This window comes from Puma concolor, chromosome B1 (genome assembly GCF_028749965.1).
Source record: "Puma concolor isolate L17-30 chromosome B1, mPumCon1.1.hap2, whole genome shotgun sequence".
NCBI lineage: Eukaryota > Metazoa > Chordata > Mammalia > Carnivora > Felidae > Puma > Puma concolor.
Genome location: NC_141670.1, coordinates 145,963,458 through 145,979,095, shown reverse-complemented (window position 1 = coordinate 145,979,095; position 15,638 = coordinate 145,963,458). Strand labels below are relative to the sequence as shown.

The 15,638-nt window shown below is 37.0% G+C and overlaps 1 protein-coding gene across 2 annotated transcripts in view; it reads right to left on the bottom strand.

Annotated features, from left to right (window-relative positions):
- CDKL2 (cyclin dependent kinase like 2) overlaps nucleotides 1–15,638 on the bottom strand; it is a 51,850-nt gene that overhangs the window by 12,769 nt on the left and 23,443 nt on the right. For both annotated transcript variants that reach the window (XM_025921672.2, XM_086704836.1), the window contains exons 6-10: nucleotides 14,264–14,403; nucleotides 4,510–4,598; nucleotides 2,146–2,281; nucleotides 975–1,273; nucleotides 260–353 (exon numbers count right to left, since the gene is read on the bottom strand). In XM_025921672.2, the coding sequence (XP_025777457.1) occupies nucleotides 260–353; nucleotides 975–1,273; nucleotides 2,146–2,281; nucleotides 4,510–4,598; nucleotides 14,264–14,403 (758 nt within the window). The remainder of the gene's footprint in view (nucleotides 1–259; nucleotides 354–974; nucleotides 1,274–2,145; nucleotides 2,282–4,509; nucleotides 4,599–14,263; nucleotides 14,404–15,638) is intronic.

Sequence of the window (15,638 nt, the reverse complement as noted above, 5' to 3'; positions counted from 1 at the left end):
TTTACTGTTACTAAAAAAATTAAAACATGTCATTTAAATAATATATTTAAACATCTAGACTTACAAAACTTACTTAAACTTTAAGACTTTCACATTTATGATTGTGACAGGTTGGGATGATACACGCATAATTAAGTTTCCACTTTATGATATGTCTCCAAATAAGATTCCCAGTTCTTCACTATTATATTTAACATTAATAGAAGTCTAGAAATGACTAATGCTTGCTCTTCTATCATGGGAGTAATAGTTCACTTACTGATGTGGTCACATTAATATTATAAATGCCTGATGGAGAATGTTTATGTGGTTTAACAAATGGAATGCAATACTTCTTGGTTTTCTCATCCACTCTGCAACAACAACAACAACAACAACAACAACAACAACAAATTTAAGTTAGAACCAGCAGTAACTATTTTTTTCAAGCACAAAACCAAAACCAAATGACACAAAACTAAGTGACATGCAGTTTAATCAGCATTTAATGCTTATTCATAATCATACAATGCACATAATTCTGGTGAAACGTTCTGTCCTTTACCACTACCCTCATGCCTCCCACCTCGCTCCCAAGTCCAAACAAATAAATTACTTTTCTTTCAGCAAAATTTCCCAAATGAGCTTCTTTGTATCACCAAATACCCACAGCCATACCATGTAGCAGCAAACGCCCAAAACCAATTATTTCTTTTATTATAATAACCTCCTTTCACATTTTTAGAATAAATAGTTATAGACCCTCTTCACCTTACAGAGTACAATCCACTTTCTTAAGACTCAGGTGAATTTTTTTTTTTTATCAAATGCTAATAACTTTCATTACATAGGCCAAAAGCATTTTGAAACAGAACGCTTACAAGAATGAAGAGCACCCAGAAGCCCGAAAGTAGAATGTGGCTGAATCGATTAACACTCGCAATTTGCAGACATACCCTGAAACAACATTTTGTTCTTATTTTCCTCATTCATACCTGTGACTCTGAACTCCTGGGATATTCACCATTCCAGAATTAACACCGGGAGCCACCGTGGAAAGATTGTGCGCAAGTGGGGGAATTGCCACGCCTAGATTTCTGGTGTGATCCACGCTTCCGTTGCTGCAATCTCTGAGGCTTGTAGAAGGCACGGTTGTGATGCGGCTCATCCCACTGTCAGGGAGACAGCTCGCATTTGAAGCTCGACTGACTTTTTCAACTTTTTCTCCGTCCGGTTTTGGCCCTTTTATTTTAAATACTTTAGAATCTTTAATTTTGGGATCAGCATTGGTATCCTGACCATTAATAAAAATGTTAATAACATTAATGATCTGAGGAGAATGAAAAATTACCTCTTCCTGTAAAGAACTCGTCAACTACTGCAGAATTCCATAAATATCACCTTCTCATGCCCCTGTTTTCTTTATTCTATCTATGGAATTAAAATTACACCCAGGATTCTTGGTCAGACATTTATTTTGAATAGAAAGGCAATTGCTCTGCTATATATCAGGTGAATATGATACATACATATATCAAATTTATATATATTTCAGTAGAAAAATGTGAAAGAGAAATTAAGTATCACTACTTTTGTTCTTATATATCTAAAGTCAGGAAATACAAAACTGAGAACTGCCTTCTCCTTTTGGTTCATTTGAAAAAATGTGAGTGGATTGTTGATGGATTGGAATTACCTTACCAAGAACAGATTCTAGGTAACCAACATGCAAATGTAAACTTCAAATAAATTAAATACCCAAATCTCAATTTTAAAGTGTTCTACTTTATACAAAAAAAATTAAATGATACTTTTCTCTCATATCATTTAAGGGAAAAAATGATACATGCATGTGTTTGTGTCCATGTGTTTATATGTGAGTACATGGGTCTAAATGTTCTTAGATAAGTATGACTTCCTGACAAGACCTACTGCACAGTCTGATACACACTCTGGTACACAGTAGGCACTCAAAACACGATATGTTAAGGCAGTTTTTCAAAAGGTAATGTCTATAGAGAAGGTACATTTTTACAACTAAGCTAAAAGTTAACAACTTGCTCACTGCTCAGAAAACCTCTTTTTTTATATTCATTTATTTTCCTCCAAAAATAAAAGGATATATTACATTTAAAATTTAATACACATGAAAACATGGACATTTACCTGTACCACAAGCATTTTTCTATCTTCGCCTAAGGAATCACCTTTTTCCTTTTCCTTCTTTCTGCTTTGAGATTTTTTAGATAAAGAAACATTTCTGGCATCTTTCTGTACTTTTAACTGTAGTTCCTGAGAAAACCTACATAAAAATAAATTTGTCAATACAAGAAAATTGTAGGGGCGCCTGCAGTGGGTTAAGCCTCCAACTTTGGCTCAGGTCATGATCTCGTGGTTCATGAGTTTGAGTCCCTCCCCTGCTTGCATTCACTCTCTCTCTCTCTCTCTCTCTTTCAAAAATAAATAAACATTAAAAAATTTTTTTAAACACAATAAAATTGTATAAGACAGATAAACCTAGAAAAAATTCATTTTCAAGATTTTTTTTTTGTATTGAGTATTAAACTAGACTATGTTATTTAAAATGAGAAAAATTATTGGGGCACTTGGGTGGCTCAGTCAGTTAAGTGTCTGACTTTGGCTCAGGTCATGATCTCACGGTTTGTGAGTTCGAGCCCCGGGTAAGGCTCTGTGCTGACAGGCTCTGTGCTGGAGCCTGCTTGGGATTCTGTGTTTCTCTCTGCCCCTCCCCCACTCGCACTCTGTGGCTCTCTCTCTCAAAAATAAACAAACATTAAAAAACATTTTCTTTTCATGAGAAAAAGTATGGCCTAGATTAGCAGTTCTCAAAAGGTAGTCTGTAGAACCCTGGGAATCCCTGAGAACTTTTCAGGAGGTTCACAAGGTCAAAGCTGTTCTTTACCTTAATAGGAAGATGACTGCTTTTCCTCTACATTGACACTGGCACTGATGGTATAAAAAGCAATGGTAGGTGAGACCGCTGGCACCTTACCAAGAATTAAAGCAATGGCACCAAACTGTACTGACAGTTATGGCGTTCTTCATATTCATACACACATTCTCAGTTTAAAAAAACAAAGGCAGTTTTGCTTAAGAATGTCCCTTATGAAATAATAAAGAAGTATTAATTTTATTAAATCAAAACCTTTGAACACGTCTTTTTTCATAATCTGTGTGAAAGAAGGGAATGTGCATGAAGCACCCCGCTACGAACCGATGTGCAGTGGCTGTCTTAGGAAAAGGAACTGTGTTATTGTTTGAGATACAAACTAAACTAGCCGCTTCTTTCGTGCAACATTTTTTACTTGAAAGAAAGGATGACAGAAAACTACAGTTATTCAGAGTTGGAGTATTCTGCAAACATTTACTTTTAAAAAATGAGCAAAGGAAAACAACTGACAGCATTTGTGTTGACGATAAAAATCACATTTTTATGCAAAATTACAATTCTGTTAAACTTGTGTGCACTAGTGTGACTATAGCCGATTCCCAATACTTAAAAAGACTTTTCTGATGAGAGAGAATGTGACTTTTTGATACTATATAATGAAATGTGTCACCATTTTAAAGATCTGCATTATTTAGCAAAACAGTATTTTCCAAATGACTAAAAATGATACCACAAAAACACACATGGCTAAAAGCTCTATTCAAAGTGCAAGAAGATAGATAAATGGATTTTAATGTAACAGGGTATGGAAAGCTCACTGATATGTTTCAGACTCCGCAATGCAACCAACCCTTAAGAACTACTACTGCCAAGTTTTGGCATAGTATCAAAATTTAGGTTATGGACTCAATAAAGAATACCCACAATTATCTAAAAGGGCTATTAAAATACTCTTCCATTTTCCAACTCCATATATATGTGAGGCCAAGGTTTGTTTGTAGATCTCAATCAAAACAACCTAACACAACTAATTGAACACAGATGCAATATGAGAACTGAGGTATCTTTCATTAAGCTAAACACTAAATGGATTGGTAGAAATGTCAAGCATTATCATTGCCACTCATCTCACTATTCTTGGTTTTGTTAGCTGCACTGATGCCAGCAGCTGAGACAGCACAAGAGACCGCACCGGCAGCTCTGGCACTCACAAGTTTGGCACATCAAGGTCCCAGCACAGCACTGGCAACAGTGTCACATGACCGGGTGTGACGTGGGTACAGTGGCAACAGGAGATGGTACCTTTGGAAATGCATCAGTACCCAAAACGATGGCAACACGAACTCGTAGCAACATACAAATCAGTGACCTGTGTGGTAGATGTCACCACAGGGAGACAGAAAGAAAAGCAGGATGCAACTGCTTCACGTCAACCTAGACCCCTAATTCAGTGAACGCGGGGGACCACTCCTAGGAACTGCATTATTGCTAAGGCTGAATAGAGGTAGGGTGGTCAATATTTGAGACTGTATACAAGCGGGTGTGTATAGAAATAAGAGAAATACCTTTACTTTAACTCTAGGTTGGGACACCCCGGAAAACATGAGCCAGTACTATACCTCTCAGCAAATCCATCCACATGAAAGAAATCATGGTGCAGGAGCTCAGCACAGAAGGGCCTTTTGTCTGGGTCAATATGTAAGCATTTCTGGAAAACCAAGGAATACATACAGCTCATATCAAACAAAAACTGCCTACATTTAAATTTCTGAATGTAGAAAAATAGAAAATTGCTGTTTATAGTCAATGAATTTTAAAAACATAATAAATGATAAAGAAAAAAATACAAATCTAGACAATGACCACTAGTGATTGCTAATATCACAAAAAGAAAGACCATCAGACATGTGGTGTCTCTAGATGGAAACATACAAACCTCTTATGACAAGGTCTTGCCAAAAATCAACCTGATTCTGATGAGCTCTAGCTCTAGTTTATAAGAAATACAAGACAGAGGAGCATATTTTTTTTTAAATTTTTTTTTCAACGTTTTTATTTATTTTTGGGACAGAGAGAGACAGAGCATGAACGGGGGAGGGGCAGAGAGAGAGGGAGACACAGAATCGGAAACAGGCTCCAGGCTCTGAGCCATCAGCCCAGAGCCTGACGCGGGGCTCGAACTCACGGACCGCGAGATCGTGACCTGGCTGAAGTCGGACGCTTAACCAACTGCGCCACCCAGGCGCCCCGACAGAGGAGCATATTAAACTATACTATGTGGATAATTCTAAGGGTCAAACAACCTACTTTCTTTAACAAATAAATGGCAAGGTTTAAACAAAAAAGAAAAGAGATAAAGATGAGCTTGTAGATTAAGATATATCCACCAATTGTGATCTATAGAATTCATGTAGATCCTAGTTCAAACTATAAAAAGAAATTATGAGAAAATCAGTGAAACTTTGAGCATTAGTTAGATGTTTTATAATATTAGGGAAATATTTTTTTCCCTAATTTTTAAAATTTAAAGCCTTGCACAATAGAAGGGAAAGGGCCTATTCTGTGTATATCACTGTGCTGGATACTTCACATAGATTATTTGATTTTAATGCAGGTCTTGTTCTGATTTATGAGAACCACTTAATGCCAGGAAAAAGAGAAAAAACTCAATAAGCTTAAAAATGCTACAAAAAACAAAGCTGAGGAGGATGAAGATAGGTAAAAAGAAGACTGTCAAGATGCTGTTAATTGTTGCATCTAGATGATAAATACACAAGGGTTCATTGTACTACTATTCTTTCTACTTCTCTGTTTGGAGTTTTCCAGAATAAAATGTTTAAACGTTATGGGAATTCTATTATAAGGGACATAAACTGGATAATAGTTTTACCTTAATTCCCTTTAAATCTCTATAGACAGATCATAAAGCTGGCCTCCATGAAAAATATTTAATCTGTTAGAAGATTACATAGAAAAGTAGAAATGTATTCATCTAAGAACTTGTTACAATTGTTTATAAGCTTAATAAACTTTTATTAATGAGTTATTTTAAAAATTTAAAAAGCAAAAAATATCTTGAGTAAATGTGATATGATCTTGGTGTTTTAGATATACGGCACTTATTTTATCAATACTTCAGGAAAGTCCTAATAAGAATTTTTTGATCTAACAACTCCTAAAGGTCTAGTGAGAATTGCCCTAATATCTTCCTCAACTACAAGGCAAAGGTGATGATCATTTGTAAATTAGCTTCAGCAAATCTAGTGGTTAAGCAAAAGCCTCCTTAACACTACAGTACATGTCATGATCCTATGCCCTGTGCTTTAATAATTTGCTAGTTCTTGGGGCACCTGGGTGGCTCAGTCAGTTAAGCTTCCAACTTCAGCTCAGGTCATGATCTCACAGTCCTTGAGTTCAAACCCCGCATTGGGCTCTGTGTCGCTAGCTCAGAGCCTGGAGCCTGCTTTAGATTCTGTGTCTCCCTCTCTGTTCCTCCTTCTCTCTCTCTGCCTCTCTGTTTCTCTCTCTCTCAAAAATAAAAAATATTAAAAAAAAATTTGCTAGTTCTTTACCTTTCTTTTTATTTTCTATCCATTTTTCTTCTCTTTTCCACTTATATAGGCTTGCATTTCAAATGTTAAACATTAAAAAGATACTGTTACGAGGATGTTTTTATACTTAAAACATGCTAGATAACACTAAACAGTTTCTTAAAACAAATAAAATTTTCAGGCCTTGGGGCACCTGGGTGGCTGAGTAGGTTAGGTGTCCAACTCTTGGTTTCAGCTCAGGTCATGATCTTGTAGTTTGTGGGTTTGGGCCCCACATCCGGCTCTGTGCTGACAGTACAGATCCTGCTTGGGATTCTCTCTCTCTCCCTCTCTCTCTGTTCCTCACAACTTGTGTGCATGCTCTCTCTCTCTCTCTCTCTCAAGATAAATAAATAAGCTTAAAAAAATTCCTTAAAAAATTTTTTTTCAGGCCTTTCCTTCCAAAGATCTCCCTGCCAAATTATTTAATTTTTTAAACTCTTTCTTAATGTACAAAAATTATGGCCACCAGGGCCCAAATGCAGGACATTGGTATTGTGGTGTGGAATATCAGCTTTAAATGTGGCTGTAATTGGCATGACATCCCAAGCCAAAATGTCTTATGAGAAGAAATAGAGGTGAACTATAAAGTCATAGCCAGTTTCCTCTCTACTCTGCAATCTAGGAGAAAAAACTTTCACCCAAGGGCAAATCAGGGTTACTCCAATGAACAAATCAAAGCAAACCTGGTGGAAGGTTCAAACACTCCACCACTACAAGCAAGGAGGAGCTTTGCAGAGGACCGATCAGTGGGATAGAGCAGTCAAAACGCAACAACAGAGTGCATGTAACACACTCCAAAAAACACTTCCTGAAGTGTCAGGCCCTGGACAGCATATGACCCTTTTTAATATAGTAGTACTCATAGATGCAGGACGCATAACAAGCTATTAAACACATAAAAGACAGAAACCTAGCCAAAATGATGAAATGGAAGAATTCTCCTCAAGAGAAAATCCAGGAAGAAATGACAGATAGAGAATTGTTCAAAACAGATATAAACAATATATCTGAACAAGAATTTAGAATGACAGTCATAAAACTCATAGCTGAGCTTGTAAAACACATAGAAGACAGCAGAGAATCTACTGCTGCAGAGATCAAAGACCTAAGAAATAGTCACAATGAATTAAGAAATGCTATAAATGAGATGCAAAATAAACTAGATACAGTGACAACAAGGATGGAAGAAGCAGAAGAGAGAATAGATGAAATAGAAGATAAAATTATGGAAAATGATGAAGCTGGAAAAAAGAGGGAAAGGAAATTACTAGATCACAAGGGTAGAATTAGAGAGGTAAATGATTCCATGAAATAAAATAATAACCGTATCATAGGAGTTCCAGGAGAGGAAGAGCAAGAGAAAGGGGCAGAAGGTTTATTTTAACAAATTATAGCTGAGAACTTCCCTAATCTGGGGAAGAAAACAGGCACCCAAGTCCAAAAGGCACAGAGAATTCCCTTCAAAATCAACAAAAACAGGTCAACTTCATGACATATTACAGTGAAACTGACAAAATACAAAGATAAAGAGAGAATTCTGAAAGCAGCTAGGGACAAAGGGGCCTTAACCTACAAGGGTGGATACATAAGGGCAGTAGCAGACCTGTCCACTGAAACTTGGCAGGCCAGAAGGGAGGGGCAGGAAATATTCAATGTGCTGAATAGGAAAAATACGCAGCCAAGAATCCTTTATCCAGCAAGGCTGTCATTAAGAATAGTAGAGAGAGGGGCGCCTGGGTGGCGCAGTCGGTTAAGCGTCCGACTTCAGCCAGGTCACGATCTCGCGGTCCGTGAGTTCGAGCCCCGCGTCGGGCTCTGGGCTGATGGCTCAGAGCCTGGAGCCTGTTTCCGATTCTGTGTCTCCCTCTCTCTCTGCCCCTCCCCCGTTCATGCTCTGTCTCTCTCTGTCCCAAAAATAAATAAACGTTGAAAAAAAAATTAAAAAAAAAAAGAATAGTAGAGAGAGCAACCAACAGAATGGGAGAAGATATTTGCAAATGACATAACAGATAAAGGGTTAGTATCCAAAATCTATAAAGAACTTATCAAACTCAACACCCAAAAAACAAATCATCCAGTGAAGAAATGGGCAAAAGACATGAATACACACTTCTCCAAGGAAGACATCCAGATGGCCAACAGACACATGAAAAAATGCTCAACATCACTCATCATCAGGGAAATACAAATCAAAACCACAATGAGATATCACCTTACACCTGTCAGAATGGCTAACATTAACAACTCAGGCAATAACAGAAGTTGGCGAGGATGCGGAGAAAGAGGATGAGGATCTGTTTTGCATTGTTGGTGGGAATGCAAACTGGCAGAGCCACTCTGGAAAACAGTATGGAGGTTCTTCAAAAAACTAAAATAGAACTACCCTACGACCTAGCAATTGCACTACTAGGCATTTATCCACGGGATACAGGTGTGCTGTTTTGAAGGGACACATGCACCCCCATGTTTACAGCAGCACTATCAACAATAGCCAAAGTATGGAAAGAACCCAAATGTCCATCGATGGATGAATGGATAAAGAAGATGTGGTATATATATACAATGGAGTATTACTCGGCAATCAAAAAGAATGAAATCTTGCCATTTACAACTGCGTGGATGGAACTGGAGGGTATTATGTTAAGTGAAATTAGTCAGTCAGAGAAAGACAAAAATCATATGCCTTCACTCATATGAGGACTTTAAGAGACAAAGCAGATGAACATAAGGGAAGGGAAACAAACATAATATAAAAAGAGGGAGGAGGACAAAACAGAAGAGACTCTTAAATATGGAGAACAAACTGAGGGTTACTGGAGGGGTTGCAGGAGGGGGGATGAGCTAAATGGGTAAGGGGCATTAAGGAATATACTCCTGAAATCATTGTTTCACTATATGCTAACTAATTTGGATGTAAATTTTAAAAAATAAAAAATTAAATTAAAAAAAAAAAAAAGAATAGTAGAGCGAAAGGTTTTCCCAGACAAACAAAAACTAAAGGAGTTCATGACCACTAAACCAGCCCTGCAGGAGATCCTAAGGGGGACTCTGTGAGTGGAAAACAGCAAAGACTACAAAGGACCAGAGACATCACCACAAACATGAAACCTACAGATAACACAATGGCACTAAATCCATATCTTTCAATAATCACTCTGAATGTAAATGGACTAAATGCCTCAATGAAAAGACACAGGGTATCATAATGAATAATAAAAATAAGATCTATCTATATGCTGCCTACAAGAGACTCATCTTAGACCTAAGGACTCCAGCAGATTGAAAGTGAGAGGATGAAGAACCATCTGTCACGCTACTGGACATCAAAAGAAAGCCAGAGTAGCCATACTTATATCAGACAAACTAGATTTTAAAACAAAGATGGTAACAAGAATTGAAGAAGGGCATTGTATAAATTAAGGGATCCATCCATCAGGAAGAGCTAACAATTGTGGAGGCACTTGGGTGGCTCAGTCAGTTACGCATCCTACTCTTGATTTTGGCTAAGGTCATGATTCCAGGGTCATGGGATCGAGCTCCACATTGGGCTCTGTGCTGACAGTGCAGAGCCTGCTTGGGATTCTCTCTCTCATCCTCTCTCTCTCTCTCAAAACAAATAAATAAACTTTGAAAAGAAAAAAAAAAGAAGAGATAACAATTGTAAATGTTTATGCCCCCAATGTGGAAGAGAGCACCCAAATATATAAACCAATTAATCACAAACCTAAAGAAATGTATGGATAATAATACCGCAATTGTAGGAGACTTTAATACTCCGCTTACAACAATGGACAGATCATCTAGGCAGAAAATCAATAAAGAAACAAGGGCTCTGAATGACATATTGGACCAGATGGACTTAACAGATATATTCAGAACTTTTCATCCTAAAGCAGTAGAATACACATTCTTCTCAAGCACACATGGAAAATTGTCCAAAATATATCACATACTGGGTCCCAAAACATCCCTCAACAAGTATAAAAAGATTGAGGTCATACCATGCATATTTTCAGATCACAATGCTATGAAACTTGAAACCAGCCACAAGAAAAAATCTGGGAAACCCTCAATCACATGGAGGCTAAAGAACATCCTACTAAAGAATGAATGAGTCAAATTAAAGAAGAAATCTAAAAATATATGGAAGCAAATGAAAATGAAAACATGACAGTCCAAATCCTTTGGGATGCAGCAAAGGTAGTCTTAAGGGGAAAATTCATTGCAGTTTAGGCCTATCTCAAGAAGCAAGAAAGGTCCCAAATACACAACCTAACCTTACACCTAAAGGAGCTAGAAAGGCAGCAGCAAAGAAAGCCCAAAGCCAACAGAAGAAGAGAAATAATAAATATTAGGGCAGAAATAAACAATATAGAATCCTAAAGAACAGCAGAACAGATCAATGAATCTAAGAGCTGAGTTTTTGAAAGAATAAACAAAATTATTAAACCTCTCACCGGACTTCTCAAAAAGAAAAGAGAGAGGACCCAAATAGATAAAATCACGAATGAAAGAGGAGAGATCACAACCAACACCACAAAAATACAATTATTAGAGAATACTATGAAAAATTATATGCTAACAAACTAGATAATCTGGAAGAAATGGACAAATTCCTAGACACTCACACACTACCAAAACTCAAACGAGAAGAAATAGAAAATTTGAACAGACCCATAACCAGTGAAGAAATTGAATCAGTTATCAAAAATCTCCCAACAAATAACAGTCCTGGGCCAGGTGGCTTCCCAGGGGAATCTACAGAAATTTAAAGCAGAGTTAATACCTATTCTTCTCAAACTATTCTAAATATAGAAATGGAAGAAAAACTTCCAGACTCATTCTATGAATCCAGCATTACCTTGATTCCAAAACCAGACAAAGACCCTACTAAAAAGGAGAAATCAGGTCAATATCCCTGATGAACATGGATGCAAAAATTCTCAACAAGATACTGGCAAATTGAATTCAACAGTATGTTGAAAGAATTATTCATCATGATCAAATGGGATTCATTCCTGGGCTACAGGGTTGATTCAATATTCACAAATCAATCAGCATGATACATCACATTAATAGAAAAAAGGATAAGAACCATATGATCCTGTCAATAGAAAAAGCATTCGACAAAATACAGCATCCTTTCTTAATAAAAACTCTCAAGAAAGTCAGGATAGAAGGAACATACCTTAATATGATAAAAGCCATATGTGAAAGGCCCACAGCTAAGATCACCCTCAATGGGGAAAAACTTGAGAGTTTTCCTCCTGAGATCAGGAACACAACAGGGATGTCCACTGTCATTACTGTTGGCTAACTAGTGTTGGAAGTCCTAACTTCAGCAATCGACAACAAAATGAAATAAAAGGCATCCAAACTGGCAAAGAAGTAGTCAAACTTTCCCTCTTCACAGATGACATGATACTCTACATGGAAAACCCTAAAACTGCCAGAGCTGATACAGGAGTTCAGCAAAGTCGCAGGATATAAAATCAATGTACAGAAATCAGTCATGTTTCTATACACCAATAATGAAGCAAGAGAAGGAGGTATCATGGTATCAATCCCATTTACAATTGCATCAAAAACCATCCTAGGAATACACCTAACCAAAGAGGTAAGAGATCTGTATGCTGAAAACTATAGAAAGCTTATGAAAGAAATTGAAGAAGACCCAAAGAAATGGAAAAACATTCCATGCTCATGTTGGAAGAACAAATACTGTTAAAATGTCAATACTACCCAAAGCAATGTACACATTCAATGCAATCCCAATCAAAATTGTACCAGCATTCTTCACAGAGCTAAAACAAACAAACCTAAAATTTGTATGGAACCAAAAAACATCCTGAATAGCCAAAGTAATGGTGAAAAAGAAAACCAAAGCAGGAGGCATCATAATCCTAGACTTTAACCTCTACTACAAAGCTATAATCATCAAGACAGTAGCACATAGACCAATGGAATAGAATAGAGAACTCAGAAATGGACCCACAAATACATGGTCAACTAATCTTTGAAAAAGCAGGAAAGAATATCCAATGGAAAAAGACAGTCTCTTTAGCAAATGGTGCTGGGAGAACTGCACAGCAACATGCAGAAGAATGAAACTGGACCACTTTCTGACAGCATACACAAAAATAAATTCAAGATGGATGAAAGACCTAAATGTGAGACAGGAAACCATCAAAATCTATAAAGAATTTATCAAACTCAACACCCAAAAAAACAAATAATCCAGTGAAGAACTGGGCAGGAGATATGAATAGACACTTTTCCAAAGAAGACATCCAGATGGCAAACAGACACACGAAAGATCCTCAACATCACTCCTCATCGGGGGAATACAAATCAAAACCACAATGAGACACCACCTCACACAAGTCAGATTTGTTAAAATTAAAAACTCAGGAAACAACAGATGTTGGTGAAGACGTGGAGAAAGGGGAATCCTCTTGCACTTTTGGTGGGAATGAAAACTGGTGCAGCCATTCTGGGGAAACAGTATGGAGGTTCCTCAAATAATTAAAAATGGAATTACCCTATGACCCAGCAACAGCACTACTAGGAATTTATGCAAAGGATACAGAAGTGCTGATTCAAAGGATCACATGTACCACAACATTTATAGCAGCACTATAAACAATAGTCCAATTATGGAAAGAGTCCAAATGTCCATCAACTGATGCATGAATTAAGATGTGGTATATACATACATATATACATATACACATACATACATATACAGTATGTGTATATAATATATATTAAATGCACATATATGTATATACACATATACACATACATGTATATATACATGTATACATACATATATAATATACACACACAGTTCCACACAGATGGAACTGAAGAGTATTATGCTAAACGAAATAAGTCGGTCAGAGAAAGACAGATATCACATGACATGATTTCAATCACATGTGTAATTTGAGAAATTTAATAGATGATCATAGGGGAAGGGTAGTAAAAATAAGATAAAAACAGACAGGGAGGCAAACCATAAGAAATGCTTAAATACAGAGAAACTGAGGGTTGATGGGGTGGGGAAAATGGGTGATAGACATTAAGGAGGGCACTTGTTGGGATGAGCACTGGGTGTTATATGTAAGTGATGAATCACTGGATTCTACTTCTGAAGGCAAGACTACACTGCATGTTAACTAACTTGAGAATAAATTAACTAAAAAAAAAACAAACTAAAAGCAATATAGGGGCACCTGGCTGGCTCATTCCGTGGAGCATTCGACTCTTGATCTGGAGGTTGTGAGTTTGAGCCCCATGTTAGGCATAGAGCTTACTGGCAAAGAAAGGGTGGGGGCAGGGAGAGAGGCCTGCCTGGCTCAGTCAGTAGAGGATGTGACTCTTGATCTCAGGGTCCCGAGTTTTGAGGCCCACGTTGGGGGTAGAGTTTACTTAAAAAAATAATAACAGGGGCGCCTAGGTGGCTCAGCCAGTTAAGTGGCCAACTTCGGCTCAGGTCATGATCTCACGGTCCGTGAGTTCGAGCCCCGCGTCGGGCTCTGTGCTGACAGCTCAGAGCCTGGAGCCTGTTTCAGATTCTGTGTCTCCCTCTCTCTGACCCTCCCCTGTTCATGCTCTGTCTCAAAAATAAATAAAACGTTAAAAATTTTTTAAAAATAATAACAAAATAAAATCAAGAGAGGAAATCGTTGACCTAAAAGATCAACTAGACAAGAAAAAGAGAAAACCATGTCTCCATAATATAAATTCACTGTAAGAAAGTAAAACATATGATTACCTTTGCTAAATCTATCACAACTTCAGAGAGCTTGGGATAGCGTCTTTCAAGAGGTTCTGTTTCCTTGATTTCAGGCAACCTTACTCCAGCAAACACAGGATTTTTATAAAACAGTTCCTGATGTCTTGGAATTAGATTACCTGGAAGTGAGAACAGCACACATCTCTGTCATTATACCTCATGATAGAAATAGCAAAGAGACAGGTGATGTGGCATGGACAAAAGAGTAGAACACAGCTTATGGACTTGGAGTTAGGGCTGTCTCAGCATGCAAAATCACCCAAAAACAGTGTTCTGATGGTGATGGTACCTGGCAGTCTTCAATAGTGGTTTTGATGTAAGTCAACTCAAGAAAATTAACATTCTTATCTCAACCTACTCATTTAGAAAATTCACAAGCCACTATATATAGAACTGAAGTCATGAGGGTGCATAGGAAAAGGATAGGTAAAGAACATTTTCTAATTTTTTAGATATAAGTACCAACACTTCATTTCTAACAACAAAGCATAAAGTGCTGACCAAAACAATGAAAATATTACTAGTCATATGATCAGAATCTAGATAAATAAGTTCCACCCTTTAAGAATTTAGTTTGAAAATGAAAATAAATTGTTTTAATTATTAAAATTTAAATTTTAAAAAATTAAAATTTTTTTCAAAAATTTAAAAATCTACTGATTTTGTACCTGTGTTTAAAGTCTGATTTGAGCACTTTTATCTTTTTCTTCAACTTTAGTACCTAATCTAGTATAAAATACATGTGAAAATTCTGCTGTAAGAAACTACTGTATTGTTTATTGAATTTCTACCCTGGAAACTTAAAATCCAACAGTTACATGCCCCCCCCCAAGTATTTTCCCATTATTTCCATTTTCCAAGATCCATCTCCCAATATGAAGTCCGTATTTCAACAAATGTAAGACTTTGATATTCTAGCTTTAAAATTCTGTCCAAAACACTAACAACAAAAGTCATATCTGCAACAAGATTAAACTACCTAAGAAGTCTCGGTCTCTCAATTTGAAGATGAGGATAAGGGTAACAGTTGGATTCCACCAAACACTTGCTAACCCAGCCCCCCAGAAAAAACCATTTGCATCCTCTACATGTGATTTATTGAATGCATAAGTGCAGAGAAAATGTACAGCCTTTGCTCTTTTCTTTGTGGGGAGTGGGGCAGGAGGGCGGATGAGAGCATGAATAAGACCATTTGCCAGACAAACCAAAGCCAGACTGAGAATGAATTAATATAAATAGATGAGATTTTCCTATTTGCTTCCTACCTCCACTTAAAATACATACCATCTTTAATATACTAACAAGTAGTAAAATCAATACAAACAAAAACATAGGAGAAAAACCTCTAAAATTT